General features: G+C 39.7%; 1 protein-coding gene across 1 annotated transcript; it reads right to left on the minus strand.

Moving 5' to 3' along the window:
* Nucleotides 1-5,552: 5,552 nt before the first annotated feature.
* On the minus strand, nucleotides 5,553-20,113 carry LOC109416782 (ubiA prenyltransferase domain-containing protein 1 homolog). The gene is made up of 3 exons (XM_029864172.2): nucleotides 19,524-20,113; nucleotides 18,556-18,830; nucleotides 5,553-11,864 (listed from the first exon to the last, which is right to left on the minus strand). The coding sequence occupies exons 1-3, from the start codon at nucleotides 19,615-19,617 to the stop codon at nucleotides 11,232-11,234; spliced, it is 1,002 nt and encodes a 333-aa protein (XP_029720032.1). The 5' UTR covers nucleotides 19,618-20,113; the 3' UTR covers nucleotides 5,553-11,231.
* Between the last annotated feature and the right edge of the window lie 451 nt (nucleotides 20,114-20,564).

Consider the following 20,564-nt stretch of genomic DNA (forward strand, 5'->3'; position numbering starts at 1 on the left):
ATCTTTTCTTACAAATAATCAAATTTCTCCGCTTAACATGCATCTATTTTGATAACTATTACAGTTTTTGTTAAAATCGAGGATATATCGCCAGACCCACAGAATACGCCTCCAAGTATGCAATCGCACAGCTTCCCCATGTAGTTCGTCAGATGACCAAAATATATTTACAGTAGAAACCATGCAATGTATTTTGGACACCTCCTATTTTAAGCGTTCTAGATGAATGTTAAGAGATTGGCTGCCTAATGCTTCTTTATTGAACATTTTTCATTGCAATAAGGCTTTTAAATTTCTTACAATTATTAATTTAACCATTTTGAGGTGAATATTGTATGTGACTATGAAGTGTATGTCGTCTTGCATACCTGTGCATTTGAGGGGTTTTAGAGAAATAATTTACATTTTCGATAATTTTGAAGTAAATTCTTGATTGTTAAGCGTATTTTCAACGTTTGATGACTTACGTCTAGGGTCTATTTGATCCAATAATCGATATTGAGAAGTATCTACTTTTATAAGCTCTCCGGAACAAGGCATACATCACCGTGCATGTCCAAATTATATACATGTCCAAATTATATTTTTTACCCTAGTGTTCGGCTATTTTTCATCATGGCGTCGCGGACAACAAATTTGAATTTATTTGTTCTAGCTGTCACGTCGGTTCGTCGGTGGTTGAGTCTCCATTAGCGAGTTTTGCATTGATAACAAACATTTATAATGCATCTACGCTAAAAATAAGCCTTATCATTTATTCGCGCCAGAATCTATAAAACTCAGCGATGGGAAATATTTATTACCATTTTCAATGTGATTTTTACCAGAACATGGAAAGTAGTTGTTCGCGCCCATCGGACGCTCCGGTGAAGAAAGTGCCCCACTTTCCCCTACGAGGTTGAACGGTGTCACTCGAGCTCCCACAAACGTAAACACGGCGAAAGTGCGGGACCACTCACCACCGATGATGATGACGATGATGATTGATGATGACAGCTGCGAGCGCGCGAGCCTCATCGCGGCGGCACCCAGTTGGAAGAACATGCGCAGGCCGCTTGTGAGTGACCGTGAGTTACTTCGTTCGAGCAGTGCAGCCAGATCGACGGAAGGTTCTAGAATGTTTTATCCGGGAATATTGTAGAACATTCTGGATGCCTTCCGGAGTGCTATTATCGTCGCACCACCAAATCGAAGTCGTCGCTAGAAGCACATGCGAAGTTGCAGTTGCGAAGTAAATTTGAATCTATTTTTTCTGTTGCGCATCATTATGCTAATTAAGAGCAACAATTTGCACTAATCCAAATTGAGTTGCGACATTTCTAAGAGCACCGCCACGGGAGTCCTCATCGCTATCCCTATTATACCACTCCTTTTCGGGTGCTATTTTAGGATAGCACCCCACCTTCCCACCAGTGGTTTCTATTTTGGGATTAGGGACTTCAAAAACATATTGATTTTCCACCGTGCGTTGCTAAAAGCGGTCCTTACTTTTTATTGGACGTAGTACAAATTAAAGCAAATTAAATATGTCCAAACTTTTGATGAATCCTGCATAAAGTGACAAAAGGGTCACAGACAAGCACACGTAACACTTCTAACATTTCGTCACAAACAAGCAGACGTCTCCGGTCTCCCTCTAGTCATCTCTTATCGTTTTATTTTTTAAAGAATATTTAAACCAAATATTCTGTAGTTTGCAAATTGTTCGCAGACGGCGCTCACATAATTTTTGCTGCCGCTTGACGTTCGCTCACTACCGGCACCTACTGAGCGTTTTGTGAAATAGCGTGTTTGGCATTGGGGATTATGTTCACATGACGATGATTTTAATAGCAATTTCTTTCAAGTGTTACGTTTGCTATTCAAAATCATAGTCGCCGAAACATATTCACCCAATCTAGAAGGATTGAGTTTGGCCAATAGAGTGGCCAATCATAAACTAGGTGACAATTGTGAGCGCATGTAAAATTTGAACAAAAACGCTGCGAACGCCACAGATGGGCAATTGGCCAACTATTAAATTTTTAAATAAACGTGAATCGGTGTACGTGGGAATTATTAGTGCTGCGTCTGTTTGTTTGTGATAGGGTTCTGGAAAACATCTAGTCACGTAAGACAAAGTACATCAATATTCACCTCTTGCTCTATTTATCCACTGCTGTTCATTTTCCACACCACTACTCAGCTCACTTCACCGCAAAATGTAAATAAAGAAAGTGACGTCACACAAACCATCGGAATAGCAACTCAGTGCAAGATTTGAGTGGGTCCCCAAATGTGGAAACCCATCGCTAATCCCATGTCGCGTCCTTATTTTTCATTCCCGTTTAGATACCACCGGTGTGAACATGGGTCCCTATTCAGGGCCCGGAAATAGGGATAGGGACCCAGATAGGGACGCCCGTGGCGATGCTCTAAGAGCATCGCCACGGGCGTCCCTATCTGGGTCCCTATCCCTATTTCCGGGCCCTGAATAGGGACCCATGTTCACACCGGTGGTATCTAAACGGGAATGAAAAATAAGAACGCGACATGGGATTAGCGATGGGTTTCCACATTTGGGGACCCACTCAAATCTTGCACTGAGTTGCTATTCCGATGGTTTGTGTGACGTCACTTTCTTTATTTACATTTTGCGGTGAAGTGAGCTGAGTAGTGGTGTGGAAAATGAACAGCAGTGGATAAATAGAGCAAGAGGTGAATATTGATGTACTTTGTCTTACGTGACTAGATGTTTTCCCAACCCCATGAAACGGCTGTCATCCACATACAACTGGATTGAAGCCAAAAATATGGTGCTGGACGTGGTGCTGATTTGAATCGGCGGTTGCATAAGGGTGAAAACACAGTGATTTTTTCTGTTGGAGCAGGTGCGACATTCAAATTTACTTGACTTTAGTGTTGTTTTAAATAAGCTAAATGTATTTTCATACTTGTGCGTCTTGTAAATTTAACAAAGAACACTAAACCCATTGAAAAATATGTGGAAATGATCGTTTTTCGATCACGAATTTATCTTCGCACGACAAAGTTCGCTTCCGCATGTAGCAGATTGGCCAGCAGACTGAAATTTTGTAAACAAACCTGTGGCGCCCCAGCAAAGGCGGCGGCTTCAAGAACTAACGCTTTCTTCAGGGGGTTGTGTTTTCCAGAACCCTATCACAAACAAACAGACGCAGCACTAATAATTCCCACGTACACCGATTCACGTTTATTTAAAAATTTAATAGTTGGCCAATTGCCCATCTGTGGCGTTCGCAGCGTTTTTGTTCAAATTTTACATGCGCTCACAATTGTCACCTAGTTTATGATTGGCCACTCTATTGGCCAAACTCAGTCCTTCTAGATTGGGTGAATATGTTTCCGCGACTATGATTTTGAATAGCAAACGTAACACTTGAAAGAAATTGCTATTAAAATCATCGTCATGTGAACATAATCCCCAATGCCAAACACGCTATTTCACAAAACGCTCAGTAGGTGCCGGTAGTGAGCGAACGTCAAGCGGCAGCAAAAATTATGTGAGCGCCGTCTGCGAACAATTTGCAAACTACAGAATATTAGGTTTAAATATTCTTTAAAAAATAAAACGATAAGAGATGACTAGAGGGAGACCGGAGACGTCTGCTTGTTTGTGACGAAATGTTAGAAGTGTTACGTGTGCTTGTCTGTGACCCTTTATGCCTTTGTCACTTTATGCAGGATTCATCAAAAGTTTGGACATATTTAATTTGTTTTAATTTGTACTACGTCCAATAAAAAGTAAGGACCGCTTTTAGCAACGCACGGTGGAAAATCAATATGTTTTTGAAGTCCCTAATCCCAAAATAGAAACCACTGGTGGGAAGGTGGGGTGCTATCCTAAAATAGCACCCGAAAAGGAGTGGTATAATAGGGATAGCGATGAGGACTCCCGTGGCGGTGCTCTAAGTAGGTTAAAAATCAATTTTCGCACGTTCGGTAATTTCGTATTTCGACCAAAAGCATAATATAAAAGGAGAGCACCACCACCGAACAACGAAATAGTTTGATTTGACCCGGCAAACGGTCAAGTAGTGAGAAGTAATATCGAAGTGTACAAGCGTTCGCGTGGCTTCGACAACGCGAAGTGGAAGTGTATAAGCGTTTGCGTGGCTTCGACAACGCAAAGTTTGAAGTAGAATAAAGTGCTTTAGAGTAAAGTACTTCCCGTGTGTTTTTCTTTCTGCGGAAGGAAAAATTCCCGCTTGAGGCACTGCGGCGCCTCAACATTTGGTCCTTCGAACCGGATCAACGGAGGATTTCTGGTACCCCAGGTCTTGCGAGACTCCATCCCGCCAGGAATCCGAGAACTACCCGCTTGAGGCACTGCGGCGCCTCAACATTTTGGTCCTTCGAGCCGGATCAAAGGAGGATTTCTGGTACCCCAGGTCTTGCGACACTCCGTCCCGCCAGGAATCCTAGAGCTCCCCGCTTGAGGCACTGCGGCGCCTCAACAGTAGTGAGCTGGATTTTTTTATAATGAGATGATCATTTCTCCATTTCTACAATGAAATGGTGCAAACAGCGTGGGTATTATGATTTCTTGTCTAATTTGATGCTGTTTGAGAAAAAAATTTGGGAAACTATATTGTTGTATTATTTATTTCTTGCAACTTCAACATCAGAGTTACCCAAACTTTTGCTCAAACAGTATCAAATTAGGCAAGAAATCAAAATACACTCGCTGTTTGCACCATTTCATTGCAGAAATGAAGAATTGATCATCTCATCATACAAAAATCTAGCCCACTACTTTCAATCTAGTACTTCACCGATTACTTCCTATTGTTGCATACCATGCCTAATGCTAATAGTTGTTTCGCAGCGCGGTGTCACGAACACTAATGTCGAATTCGTTTTTGAACCTGGGTTGGAACTGGATCGGTGGAAAATGTGTAAACAAACAACGTCAAACAAACTTTAGTACAAGCGAAACCGAAGTCGGGTTGGGGTTGAAACTGTGATCTGATCCAGTTCCAACCCAGGTTGGAACTGAATCAAAAACGAAAACGACATAATGCAAATCTACTGGTTGAAAATATGCCCATTTGATTTAGCTGGGAACAGCTGATCTTTGTTTACTATTTTCAACCAGTAACTCAAGTGGTGTTCGTGTAATGCAGCGTGTACGTACACGCAACACTACTAAAAGCAGAAACCACTATTCAATTGAGTTGTCCAAAAATTGTCTCACGAAACCTAATGCAAGCCTATCCATATACGTGAGAACAAAAGATGTTTACAAAATTCTTACAGATAGATTAACACGGGAAATCTGAACACAAACCATTACCACATAGGAATTTGGATTGGTCAATATTTCCCACCAGATATGTCTGCGTGGTATTTAAAAAAACGAGAGCATGAGCAAAACTGTGAAACGTAGCCGACAGCCGTAGTGAGTCTGCGCTAATCTGGGTGATAGAATGTGATATTGAAAGAAAGCAGTGTACAGCGTGTTTTTTTTCGGTTTTGTTTTGTTATTTCTTTATATCTACATCAACACTATTATCCCTATTTTACACAAAAGAAGCTAGTCCTTCATCTCTCATGTAAAAGACCATTGATTTCTCAACCCGACAGATTCCGTCATTGAAGCAACGGACTCATACGAAAGCTTTTTTGATGCCCTAATTTGAAAGGTTTGCAAACAATAGCTACAAATTACACATTATGTGTACGCTTTCTAATTGCACTTCCGAACAGAATAATATACAGTGTCGGACAAAACAATAAGACCACCGGCCATTTTTCATACAAAATGGCCAAGTTTGACGATCTGATGCTCGGTTTCTAGTGAACCAATTAGGCTGAAATTTTGACAACCGCCATGGAGTTACGTGAATTTTGATTTGTATTTAATTGATTGAGTTCTGTTCACTACATCAAAAGTTACAGACATACGAAACGACAAAATAATAGGACCGCTTTCAGATTACCATTACCAAAGAATATTTGAGAGTATCTGATACTTGATGATTGATAAACAAGTACTGAAATTAAGGATGCCATTTAAACTTGGGGATATTTTTATTGAATTGGCAACGAATAACCATCATGAAAATCTGGTGTTAGAATTTTGTCGCACCGTATATCTGTAACTTTGGAAGTAGTGAACAGAACTCAATAAATTTTATACAAATCAAAATTCCCGTAATTCCAAGTCGGCTGTCAAAATTTCAGGCAAATCGGTCTACTAGAAACCGAGTATCGTATCGTCAAACTTGGCCATTTTGTATGAAATAGGACCGCTGGTCTTATTGTTTTGTCCGACACTGTACATATATAGCTTGCGTAACGAATGACATCGAGTTGTCCGAAAACCGTAAAACGAAGAACGCTTAAAAAAGTTCTACCACTGGTTTCATCCTTGTGACACATCTGGAAGTGTTTCATCTATATAACATTTTCCGTTACAACAACTGATTTTATACTTTAAATAAATTTAGTAAACGAGAGCGCATCGATCAATGGCGACAGTTTGCCAGCATTTTACTGTTTTGCCATGAAAAAGAAACTTATTTCTTATTGAATGTACGTGCTTGAAGCTCTTATAGCAGTTATTAGGTATCTCTGTTCGAACAATCAACAGATAATGTTTTGTTTTTTCAACTGGTTCAAAGTTTTCATTCTCTAAATAACTTAGATTAAAAAAATAGATAGAAGATTAAAAGATTGTGAAAACTATTTCGTATCCGTCGTTTCATTTTTGCTTCCATTTTTTTTTTCTCTATCATCATTATTCTTTTACGATGTGGTTGGTAGTTTTCGTTATAATTTCGCCATTTGGTTGATATCGATATAAACGTTTATTATTTTAGTACTACTAATTATTGTCTCTCACTTTGCTAAATTCCAGCACCATAAAGTAGCACTGGTAAGCATCCATTTGAAGCTTCTACTATAATCTGGAATTTTTTATATCGTCTTAGAAAACAGAGGAAATTATAATACCTAAAATAAGTAACGATATGAATAGGAAATCTCTCAAAATTTGTTTTTTTTTTCATTAAGTACGATCTTTCTTTGTTAATGGTTTTTAGAATTGATTTCATGGATTTCGATTAGGATCTACTTTGTTCTGTATTGGGTGGGGTTAACATTTTGGTTTAATTCGTGTTCCAATATGTTCAGGTCTTTGATATGTAGGCCAAGCTGGGGTTTCAACTTGTGAAAGAAGCACCCCCTTTTCGGTTAGTTTCAATATGACAGAAAATGCTTCTAAAAGCAGAGTATTTAAACACTTTCGGTAACATAGTATCGATGTAGTCTGAATAGTGTTCCGAAAATAACAGTTAGTTTCAATAGAACAGTCAATGTTGGCAAGAGATTCTCTAAAATTATCGAATGATAGAGAGATGATATTTAATGTAAAATAGTCATATATTCAATATACAGTTGCCACGACAAACATTTCAAAAAAATCGCATGATAGGAGGCAACATTATGCCGCAGGGATAACATAGGTATGGTTTTTGACCTCTTGCAATTGAATATTTTAATCTCGGTCTTTCTGCGGACAACTAGATCACGAAAAGGGGGCGCCTCCAAATATTATACCTCATGTGTAGCGTGAAGCCGTTTTTTTTTTACCGATGACAAGTAGAACAGGCAGTACTAGCAAAGTATTGTAACCTAAAATCTTCCCTGCCTGATAACAACCGATCGCGATTTCTGTAATGACAAGACATGTATTCTACGCGGTCTACTACTGAAGTGTTGCAAAATTATAAAAGTAAACTTAACTTGACAGAAGAATAAATTACTAACAACTAGTATGTTTCTAGCGCGATCCAATTGATCGGTGCAGTACAGAGCAGTGATGTAATAATGACGGTGAGTACGTTGAGGGAGCTACCATGCACCATCATGACCGATACAGTAGACGGTCGATTACCGCAAGTTTTAGTAGTTATCGAATGACCATTATTTTGTTTTGCATGTGTTGTGCAACTCTGACATTTTGAAATAATCGAGCATCTACTGTAATGCAGTGTTCTAAAATTAATCTTCAGAGGAGATTGTTTCCTGTATTGCTACTGGTGCAGTAGATAGGTATCAGCTTGGGTATCGGTAATAACGATGGAGTGTAAATGGCGTATAGAATCAAGAACTAGCTAAATCGCAATCGGCTTTATAACATACGACTTTGCAGGGCTTACGTATTACAAATCTGATTAGGTTGGTTAAAGGGCGAATACGATGAAATTGCCACACAGAAAATATTGTATAACTTTTGATTGCGTTCGTCAAAATAGCTATTTTTTTGACCATGAACAGTATATTATGTGTAGCTAATACCATAAAATTTTCATTAAAATCGGTTGAGTATTGGCGCATATATTGTCGATATCATAAAATGAGATTTTAGAAAACTTGTACACTCATTTCAAAAAATTACTTAGGCTATAACTTTTTTGTTACCTCATCAAAACGTTTGAAAATTTCACTCGATATTCTTAACATAGTTTCAATTAAGTGGTAAAAATTTAATCGAAATCGGTTCAGTACTTTTTCTAGTAAATATCCAAAGCTCAAATCGCTTCAAGGTAAATTTTAGGTACTTTTTGACCATTTTTAGTTCCGCGTGCACTATTTTGACTGTAGAACTGGTAACACTGTCCCGATTTTTATAAAACTTTCACAGTGTAAAATTGTTGTGTTAAACTGTTTACAGTGAAAATTTCAGCCATTTTTGTTGAGTACTTTCAAAGTAAGAGCAGTTTGAATTTCACTATACCAAAAACCACATCTGCTTATTGTGACATAGTGCGACATATATGGCTATAACTTTTTAACGGTATGATCAAATTGAATGAAATTTTGACAAACTACTTCTACATACATACTTTACGTACAAAAAAAATTTCATTGAAATCGGTTCAGTATTTTTGGCGCCAGCGTTGAAACGGCAAAAAAAGTGATATTTTCCAAAATGTTTGTTTGCACAAGATTCTCAAGTGGCAATTTCCTTGTTTCAACGATATCTCCGCCATTACTCAACCAATTTTAATGAAAATTTTATGGTATTACCTACACATAATATACTATTCATGGTAAAAAAAATTAGCTATTTTGGCAAACGCAATCAAAAGTTATACAATATTTTCTGTGTGGCAATTTCATCGTGTTCGCCCTTTATAACGTAGATGGTTTATAGTTCTCGCTCATTTGAAATTTCTGTTTGAATGCATTTCTGTTATAGCTGATCTGAAGCTGAAATCTGCGCGCACGGAATCTGGTCATTTTTTGAAAATCTATTGCTAACATTTTTGTTCAAAGAACAATACATTTTTATTAATTTTCACAACATCAGATATGCCAAATGACGTCTACGGCAATTTCTTTTCCTGTTATCGTCAGAAGGTCTCCGTTCTAGTCTAGAACGAGCTTCTCAAATGTTACAATAATCATTAGGCACGCTTTGACAATACTTTAAAATCCCACCTGATGCAATACATTAGTGGTCTGATAACGCTTGGCGAGCTCGGCAAAGCTTCATCATAACGCTTAAAGGGTTCCCACAAATAATGCTGTGTTTGCTATACCCACTTAACGGGTTGGTGAGACATGGGAGGTCAAAAGTTCATTCTTCAGTAAAACACATTTGGATCACTACCAATTCTTCATTTTTTGAATGTTTGGTTCAAATATTCTGTAGTTTGCACGGCGCTCGTATATTTTTTGCTTTAGTTTGATGTTTACCCACTACAACAACGTAGTGAGCGTTTTTAAAAAGACGCGGACACCGTCTTCAGCCAGAAGCTGTACAGACTGAATGAAACAACACTAGACAAGGGACACACGGATCATGCACCAGTGGATACGGAGAAGAAACTATTCTCAAAAAAAGTTTCATCGTCCGGAGCGGGAATCGAACCCTCACCCCATAGCATGGTGCGATTAGAAGCTTGGTGACCCTAACCGCACGACTACGAGGCTCCACAATCACGGATGAAAATTTGTGAAGCAGAGCGTGATTAACATTAGGCGATTATGTTTTCGTGACGATCATTTTAATCGGAATTCCAAGTGATACGTCTGTTAGTGATACGTCTTCAACCGTGCATGCTGCAAGAAATTTGAAAACAGTTTTTCATTTATCTATTTAACCTAGTCAGAAACAAATTTAGACCTCAAAAGGTTAAGAAACAACGCCATTTATCCAACTTATGCAGATACATCGGTTGCTGATTTTCTCGCACTTCTTGAAAATTATTCTCACAGAAAATATTGCATAATTTCATTCTTCATGCAAAGCTGCCTCAGCGATCAGAGTGCGAGAAAGCAAGTGTGGGTTGTTTGTTATTAACCCTCATAGCTCTGCCGGTAAACGCACATACACAGACAAACAGACGCAACACCTAGAACAGTTTTCGTGAAAATCCATCGCCCAGTTCACACTACCATCATCTGGTGGAAATGTTTCACGAAACACTACGTTGTGCAATATCGTCAACAGAAGGCGGTAGTGTGAAACGTCAAACGCAAAGAAAAACTATGCGCGCGCTTTTGGTTGTGAAAGCCACAACTATGTATATTAAAAATGATCGTTAAAAGCGTGGTAGATGGACATTTCAGCAGTGTTACGTCTGCTTGTCTGTGGCACAACTATCTGACAAGAGACTTACTTGGTTCAATTCCCTGCTTACTTTATCTATCGAACAAAAGATGAAAGAATCGATTGGGACATTTTTTTATATATCTTCCAAAAAGCTTAATTTTAGCAGTTATCAAGAAAAGCATACTCAATGTTTAAAGTTTTTGGAATTGCACCAGTAATATTAAATTTTGTCAAAAATATATTTCCAGATTTTACAATTACTCTTTTCAGTAAAATTATTAGTTTTAAAACACGTTACTTATTGTTATCAGCAACCCCACAGGCATGCCAGCTTTCAGATCAGTGTGAACCAATCACGTCCAAATATTTCCGCCGATCTCGGATAACAATTGCCGAGAAACAATGTGATAAGATAATCCTCTAACCAATCTATAAAAGCTAGAACACTTTACCGATATTTCGGTAAACTTCCATCGAAATTAGCGGAATCTTAGCTTATCACCGCTTTTCGGCAATCCGTTTATCGAGACCGGTTTCAAAATTTACCCCCGAACAAAACCGCAAACTACACAAAACGATCGAGAACCACCACTTGATTGTAAAAACGTTTTGAATCTATAAAATGTGACCGCATCATTCAATCATCTTACTTCCGGGTGATGAATGGCAGCTGTGCGGCACAGAAGCACGCCACCACGTAGAGGATTCCGAAGAACAGATTAAGTTTGGCCGTTTGCCTTGGCACTCCGTGCAGGGTTGCTTCGTTGCGGAACTGCTTCTCGATTTTGAACGCCTGCGGCAAGGTCACCATCGGCAGGAGGAACGCACCGGAATATTTCACCCCCAGCACAACGAACATGACGTACGGCGTGAAGAGGAGCAGGGCGTACAGAATGTAGGACGACGTTTTACCTATCAGGATGGCCAGCGTGACGATGCCTACCTTTTTGTCGGATTCCGCATCGCGAGTGTTGTTACTGTGCAGGATGGCTTCCGTGTTCAAAGCCAGTGGTATCGCATAGTAGATGGTCATCCATTCCACGTGCCCCGTTTGGGCCATGTAGGCAAACAGCACCGAAATCGGACCGAAGATGACCAGAATCAGCACGTCCCCCAGGGCGATGTACTTCAGTCCGATGCCACCGGTGTACAGGAAACTGGACGACAGCCCACCAAAGTAGACCAACGCCAAATGTTCCAGCTTGGCGGGCGAGAGGTAAACCAGGAAGATGAATCCAAAGCATCCGGCGCAGTACAGGAGAGCTCCTAGAGTGACGACCTGAAAATAAAAATATCCTAATAATTATATGCAAAATAACTTCAATAGCATTAAGACCTTGAAATATATATATGATGGATTTTATGTCAGTGTTAGGTATATTTGTCTCTGAGATCATAGAAGTTGATGCTCCTATGTGTAATGACCACCCTACCCTTAGCGGTGTATTCGATGTTTTATAAAATACAAATTTTATACAAATACAAAGAGCTAATATTTTAAACTAAAGGAAATAAAAGAGCTTAAGCTGTTGGTACAGACGGAGCCAAATTCTATATCTTCGCTTTCTTTAAATAATTCGTAAAAAATACCCTTTTATCGTAACGGTCCTAATCAGGGTTTAGTGAGTATGTATTTTAATAAAAGTGTATTCTTAAATAATACACTATGTGGTATGCAGATCCTTTGGTATGCCTTTCGTTCATTAAATAAATGCTCGCATACATCTTAAAACGTTTTAACTTAAATCGATGGCATTGTAAAGATTATTGAAGTTTTTTTTTCTATTTCGACGGCGTGGTGAGTTTTGTGTTGACGACGCGCTGGAAAATCAAATTATTTGGCGGTGGGACGTAACAAATATCAACGGCACACATCCGTATTCTTTGGGACATAATGAGTTGAATATGTGTGGTGAAGATCGGTCTAGTGAAGATGAATGCCATTGACCTGGAAACGCATGGGCAAGCCGTTCGCGAACGAGTTAAAAAAAAGAATGCTCGAACTGTCTTTCGTTTGAAGAGAATGGTCGTTCTATCAAAAACGAGAAAACTCAATGTCTCTCAGAACCGTTCATTCAGATTTTCCAAAGAACGAAGTTTGGTTTCTGAGAGAGAATGTTGTAAATGATCTATCAAGCCCAGGGTTTGTAATCTAGGGTAGCAAGACATTCATGTTTGGTTTGGTATGCGGGTGAAATTAAAAGACAAGGAAACCGTCTTCAGACAGCGGCTGTACAGACTGAACGAAACTTAACACTAGACAGCGGACACACAGAGCATGCAGCAGTGGATACGGAGAAAAAACATTTCTCACGAAAAGTTTCAGGAATCGAACCATCACCCCATAGCATGGTGCGACTAGGAGCTTGGTGACTCTAACCGCACGTCTACGAGGCTCCACAAATTTGTCGTAGTAACGAAAAAAATGCCTGAAAAGACCCGAAGCTGGACCGAAATTTCTTAAAGCAGATCAAATCAGCTGTTCCTGGTGTTTCTTAAAGTCTTGAAACGTCACAGAAAAGTAGCAAATACTATTACAGTCCCGATTCGTTTGTTGGCGGCTCGTTAGATGGGCTGTCTCGATGGTTGGATGTTCGCTAGTTGGGGCAAAACCCAACTAAAAAGCACTGTCAATGTCAAAATCGATGTCAAAACGAGTTTGACGTCTGATCGTCGTCGCATCGCAGCTCCTGTATACAGACCGTTTGCGCAAGTATGTGAGTGTTTCGTGACGTATTTCTCGTCACTTGCGTGTGTCTAGAGCATTTTGATCAGTTGTCAGTTGCCCCAACGAACGAACACGATTCGCTAATCGGGGCGCAGTCGTGACCCAACGAGCGAATCCTCACTGTATCAGTAGGTCGGCTCCAGAGGCACGTTCTCCTCCAATTGGGAAATTTGTGCCATCGCCATGAACACGAGCCTAATCATCATTTACCTGACGGAGAAGGGAAGGAAAAAGGATAGGACAAGAGAAAGGACAGGTAAGGGAATAGGATCGTCATACACGCATAAGCGTACCACAATGGGTTCACATAGCGTCCTAAAAAGGACACTGTAATAACGTATAACCGTATCACAATGGGTTCAATCAGCGCCCTGAAAAGAGCACTGTGATAACGCATAAAGCGTAAAGACGGGTCAAGAACAACAGAACGTCCTGAAGATTCATGTTTTTAAAGTCAGTTTCACTTAATAAGTGTTTACCGAGTACTCGGAAACGCAGTTGCGCAAAAACTGGACAGTTACATATCAAATGATACGAAGTTCCATAATCGGATTCACAGCTATCACATGCAAATGAATCTGCTTGCTGAATATTCGCCATGTGATAGGTGAGTCGACAGTGCCCAGTCAATGCTTTGACCAGCATGCTACATTTCTGCTTTGACAGATTTGTTAGATACTTCGACACCCCTGGAGAAGGCTCAGTACAATACAATTTTCTTTGACGACATGACTCCAAACTATTCCAGTATTGTTTGTGCTGAGTGGCAGCCCAGGTGTCAATCTGATACCTTACCCAACACATGGATGCCGGAATAGCTGGCTCAGGGCCAATGAAGTCATGTGATGCTCCAGTGCGAGCTAACTCATCAGCCAATTCATTTCCAGCGATGGAAGAATGGCCAAGGTAAACAGCGTTTGCTGAATTCAGCTCCTCGATTTGAGTTCGACAAGCAATAACTATCTTCGACCTGGTGTTGGCCGACGCAATTGCTTTAATAGCAGCCTGGCTATCTGAACAGAAGTAGGGTGACAATGGGTATTATCGGCAATTATCGGCAGGTTTGTTTTCTTCGTCATGGGGGGTTTTTGTCAGCCAAATTGCCGGAAACTTGGCCATATAATTCAGCTTACTTGTGAAGTATTTGAGACCAACTCTGAGCTCACAAGAATAAACACCAGCACCTGCTCGACCTTCGAGAAGGGAGCCATCAGTGTAACATACGATGCAGTCTGAAATACTTCTCTCCAGATAACCAGATGTCCACTCTTCCCGGGAAGGGAATTTCGTGGAAAATGTCCTATATGGAAAATTACAAGCAATTGTAAGATCACTTGGAGCAAGAACAACTTTGTCCCAATTCACCAAAAGTGGAAACAACGAGGAGTTTCCTCTAGTAAACGGAGTACCCATAGACGGTAAGTGCAAGAAAGTGCTTCTTGTTTGAGATGAATGTGTGTGTAGTGGGACAACGTCAAAGAGAACTTCGAGCGCTGCCGTAGGAGTTGAAGAGAACGCTCCAGACATCGCCATTATGCACATCCTTTGGAGATGGCCTAATTTTGATTGGACTGTTCTCACTTCGCCCTTTTGCCACCACACAAGACATCCATAGACCAATATTGGACGAACAACAGTTGTGTAAATTCAATTGATATACTTGGGTTTTAAACCCCAAGTTGTAGCAAAGGTTCGTCGGCATTGCTCGAAGGTCATACAAGCTTTCTTGATTCTGAACCCAATATGAGGTGTCCAGGAAAGCTTGGAATCAAGAATCACTCCAGCGTACTTCACCTGTTCAGTCTCATTGATTTCAGAATCAAAAAGTCGCACGCAAAGGTCGAACACCATTACGGTTTCGCTTTTCCGTGAAAAGAACAATTAGATGTTTTACTCGGATTAACCGAAAGGCCATATTGGCGACACCAACCCTCAACTACCTGAAGAGTGTTTTGCATCAGGTCGAAAAGGGTGCTGATACACATATCGACTAACAATGTTAGATAGTCGTCGTCAAAATCATAAGTAGAAAAACCGCTATTATTGAGTTGCCTCAATAGTGTATCATCTGCTATGAGATTCCACATTACCCCTTCGGGGCATACACAACCACTCAATTTCCTAATCGCCGCTTGACGCAATGTCGAGAAGAAAATTTCATTTAATATCCGTTTTTCAGCATTTGGTGAATCCAATTGAAAATCATTGGAGATATACCATGCGTGCGGCTTCCAATATGGCATCGAAAGGCACGTTGTCAAAGACCCACGATATCTAAGAAAACACCCAAGCAGGATTGCTTTTGAGCGAATGTCTTCTCAATATCGTAAACAACTTTGTGTAAAAAAATCACAGTGGACTTTCCAGATTGGTAAGCATGTTGATTCACATGAAAAGGCACATTCGCCAGATGAACATTACCGATGTGATGATCGACAATGAGTTCTAAGCATTTCAGAAGAAAAGAGGTCAAACCGATAGGTCTGAAACTCTTTGCTTCTGCATAAGACGCACGCCCCACTTTTGGAATGTAGCAAAGCTGCAAACAAGTAGTTGTTTCAAAACATGTTTGAAATGATCATATCCCTTCTGAAGCAAAATAGGATAAATACAGGGATAAATAGGAGATTTGAAAGGAGCAAAGCTATGTAGTGCCCATTTCATCGATTCTAAAATTATGATACTCCGAGCCGAAGCTAAAGAATCATAACTACAAGAAAAAACATCAGGTTTATCCGAAGATGTAATATCCACACATCCGGGGAAGTGTTCCAAAACTTCTTCATCAGAGGAAGTGTGGTCACCATTTGGCAATCGAAGTTCGTTCACTTGAAAATCCTTAGATTTTGCAAGGATTTTGTTCAACCGACTGGCTTCACTCAAACTGTAAACATTTGTACAAAGGTTTTTCCAGCCGGATCGTTCAGCAGACCGAATAGCTTTCTGGTAGGCCTTGCGAGCCGACCTAGGTTTTTATAAGACCCCCACTAACCATAACACCTTGAATTAGGAGTCATCTGATTAGTGGACTCCTACCACTGGAACAGGCGGTCCGTAGTGCTATTCTTAGCCAGTTGAACCAACCGCTACCGACACTACACGGCTATCTAGGCTGATCGGTAAAAGAAGTTAATATTGGTGATCAACTTCATACGGGTCCGAAAAGCAGGAAAAAGTGAAAAAACCTGAATTAATCCACCTATGGTGAACAGAACCCTTCTTACACTTATTAAAATTATTGTTGTATTATTCGTATGTATGTTTGTAATTTTTGGTCATTCTACAAAATATTGTAGACTTGGCATCAAGTTGATTGCTTTCCATAATAGAATCAAAGACCTCTTAAAAAGTTAAGTTGTATTACTCCAAAGTACTCCCCGAAAGATATCTCGGTTAGAAAATGTCCAATCGGAATGAAATTCAAAAGCGTTCTTCTAGGATGCAGTAGCTTTCGTTTCGGGCCTTAAGAACTCGAATCGATTGATAGACGGCTGAGAAATTTATGGTGATACACTTTGTCAAAAATATCTAAAATAATTAAGTTGTACTACTCCCTAGCACTCTTTGAAAGATATCTCGGTAACCGAACGTCCAATCAAAATAAAATTCAATAGCATTCTACTAGGATGTAGTAGCTTTCATTTGCTTCCAAGAGAACTCAAATCGGTCAACAGAAGGCTGAGAACCGAGAGTGACATTTTTTTGTAACATACATACATACACACACACACGCACATACAGACATTTGCTCAATTCGTCGAGCTGAGTTGATTGGTATATGTGACTTGGACCTGCGGGCCTCGGATCGAAAGTCGGATTTCCAAGCGGTATTTATACCCTTCTTATGGGTGTAAGAAGGGTAAAAAGCGAAATTGCGAATGAAATAATCAAAGATTGCTTTGGTGATTGCGACGTTTAATCAAAATAAGCTTCAATAAGCAGTTTACGCGTTTAAGTGAATCTCCCTAATATTTGCTACCAGATCACATACGGTGAATGATTGCTAGTCATTTACTCACGAATTCTTGCTTTATTTCCGCATTTGGAGAAATTTTTTATGTTTTATGGCAACAGTAGCCATAAAAATGTTCAATCGTGAACACTTTTTTTCCAGTAATAAAAAGATTTTCATAAGAAATGCTTGGGTTTGTAAATATATGTAAAATTTATCACGCCTAACTTAAGATGGTTTAGTATAGTACGCTTCGTAAAATATTTGAGTTGTTTGCCAAATTCACGTTATTAGGAGGCATACGGTATGGGGCAAATTCGGTGTAGTACTAGATTTGTAGTAATGAGCTGAATTTTTGTATGGTGAGAAGGTCAATTCTCCGTTTCTGCAAAGAAATGGTGCAAAAAGCGTAGGTATTATGATTCCTTGCCTAATTTGATGCTGTTTGAGCAAAACGTTAAATAACTATGTTGTTTATGTTGCAAGAAATGGAGAAAACAACAACACTGTTGCCCAAAGTTTTGCTCAAACAGCACCAAATTAGGTAAGGAATCATAATACCCACGCTTTTTGCATCATTTCATTGCAGAAACGGAGAATTGACCTTCTCACCATACTAAAATTCAGCTCATTACTACAAATCTAGTACTTCACCAACATGTCCTATTGAAGTATGGCATCGTAGTTCCTTCGGACTACACGTGCCTTTCAAAGTTAATCTAGCTCGACCGTAAATAAATACTTCAAATCGTCTACATGGCCAGAAAATATGAAATATCGTGAAATTGTGTGAAAACGTTGTACATGGAAACCAGAGGATTTGTAGTTTAGCTGGTACCATCGAGTTTTGTGTGAATTTGCTAAAGCCCTTAATAATGGCGTGAATAGTGCGAAACTTTGTAATAGGAGGCAATCAGTGAAGTACTAGATTGAAAGTAGTGAGCTGGATTTTTGTATGGTGAGATGATCAATTCTCCATTTCTGCAATGAAATGGTGCAAACAGCATGGGTTATATGATTTCTTGCCTAATTTGATGCTGTTTGAGCAAAAGTTTGGGTTACTGTGTTGTTGAAGTTGCAAGAAATAAATAATACAACAACACAGTTACCTAAACTTTTGCTCAACCAGCATCAAATTAGGCAAGAAATCATATAACCCACGCTGTTTGCACCATTTCATTGCAGAAATGGAGAATTGATCATCTCACCATACAAAAATCCAGCTCACTACTTTCAATCTAGTACTTCACTGATTGCCTCCTATTATTCCCTAATACCTAGAACACTCACCTCGTCCTTTGTGAGAATGTGATCCACCAAGGTCCGATCGTCCGATTTGCGGTTGTCGATTCCCTTGACAAAGTCAAAGTACGTGTTCACAACATTACCGGCGCAGTGTACCGTTACCACGGTGAAGATCGTGAATAGAAACGTTAGAAAGTTGAACTCGTAGAATCCGATTGTCCGGTAGGCAATCGCCGCTCCCAGAAGTGTCGGTACCAAACTGGCCGACAGGGACCACGGCCTCAATGCCGAGAGGTAGGTTTTGATCTTCATCAGCGGCGCTAAAATGGAGAATTGGAAAGTGTGGGTCAGCCATGAAAAGTTAAACAATCTTATTGCACACTCCCCGTAGGGTGTTCCAAAATTGCCTCACCCTTCTAATAGTTAGATAAACTTGTGTGTGGCAACTTTTATTGTCCGCAACGAATTGATAGTTTACCGAAGCACACAGACTTAAGAATTGATATGCTCACAATTGGTATGATATAGAATAAGAATATTGCAAGGATCAAATTTGGCTTATTTTTTGTACTTTGTACTTATTTTTATAAAAAATGCCGATTTGTATATCAACCAACTATCATTAACATTTGTCAAATAAAATGCTTACTACTGGCTTGTGTCTCCTAGAAAGACAAATAATTTGATAATTGAAATTAAGCAATTAAGAAATAATTTCATTACTAGCTAAACGGTAGCGAATTAGTGATCAAGAGATTCCAAGTGAAATTTGTAAAAAAAATATGTTGAAAATCGTCTAAAAATCGGTAAAAATATAATCCATTGCAATTAGTAATTTCGATACATATCTTGCAGAAATAAAAACACCAAAATTTATATATTCCTACAAAGTAAAATTTGCTTCTTACAACATGTTTTTATGCATAAACCAGAGCAAGGTAAGGATTCTCACTTTCCCAACAATAGCCAATTTTTGAACACCCTAACTCCCAACTAAGCCCATCTCATCTCACCTTTCCTTTTGCACTTGTCCTGCTGCTGGTGGTTGTCGTTTGTCTTGCTACCTTCTGCATTGTTGTAGTCACTGTTCAGTGAACTGTTCTCCATTTCGATTCTTCAGCAAGATTTTCCGAGATTCTATACCTAGATCCAACTTAAGCTAGATTCTACTTTACAGAGTCCGTATATCCGAGCTCTTTGCCACTCATACCACCCTCGCCGTTCCGCTCTTGACCTTATCACTGCGGCCCACAACTGTGTGATTGATACTTTTGGTCCAATACAAAACTGGTCCTGCAGCTTCTTCCTCTGCTCGACTATCGAATTAGCATCACCCGAAACGTCGTATGCAGGGAGCAACAACCTTCCACACCGCACTCAATCACTCTTCTCGGTAACGATCGTGTTCTGCTGGCACTTTTCGGAATCTGAACAACACGTCCGCGGCGTCGATCACTACGGTTCTGGAGGATTTACGTTTTTTTTTTTCACTATCGCAGACACCGAGTTCCTCCGATCTGATGATGGTTTCTTGCGCTTGTCACGTCATCCAAAAACCGAGAAAGCATCTCTCGTTTCTTTTTTGTTTGACAGATCACTCCCGTGCGTCGTCGCCGGGGGAGTGCCCACCTCTGCCGAATGTTGTTTAATATGTGACGGTGTAATGTTGATGCAGTACTAGATTGAACAGAACACGATGAAAAGGATGAAAAACGAGAAACTCAATAAAGTCAAAAGATTGAGTTTAAATAAGGGCGAAAGTATTGTCAGGCTGCCACCAAACCGGACGTCACACAATCAAGCCTAACTTCCTTAGAAATCAATTTGTAAAGCTACTAATAGGAAGCAATCAGTGATGTACTAGATTGAAAGTAGTGAGCTGGATTTTTGTATGGTGAGATGATCAATGGGGCACGTTCGGTGTAGTACTAGATTTGTAGTAATGAGCTGAATTTTAGTATGGTGAGAAGGTCAATTCTCCGTTTCTGCAATAAAATGGTGCAAAAAGCGTGGGTATTATAGTTCCTTGCCTAATTTGATGCTGTTTGAGCAAA

This window comes from Aedes albopictus, chromosome 2, assembly GCF_035046485.1.
Source record: "Aedes albopictus strain Foshan chromosome 2, AalbF5, whole genome shotgun sequence".
In the NCBI taxonomy this organism is placed as follows: Eukaryota; Metazoa; Arthropoda; class Insecta; order Diptera; family Culicidae; genus Aedes; species Aedes albopictus.

Bases quoted from the DNA above. Each gene is read 5' to 3' on its own strand.
- LOC109416782 (XM_029864172.2), bottom strand. From the start codon at position 19,617: ATGGAGAACAGTTCACTGAACAGTGACTACAACAATGCAGAAGGTAGC. The intron at 18,831-19,523 runs GTGAGATGAGAT...TCTCCATTTTAG, and splicing joins GGACAAGTGCAAAAGGAAAG to CGCCGCTGATGAAGATCAAA. The intron at 11,865-18,555 runs GTGAGTGTTCTA...TTTTATTTTCAG, and splicing joins ACATTCTCACAAAGGACGAG to GTCGTCACTCTAGGAGCTCT.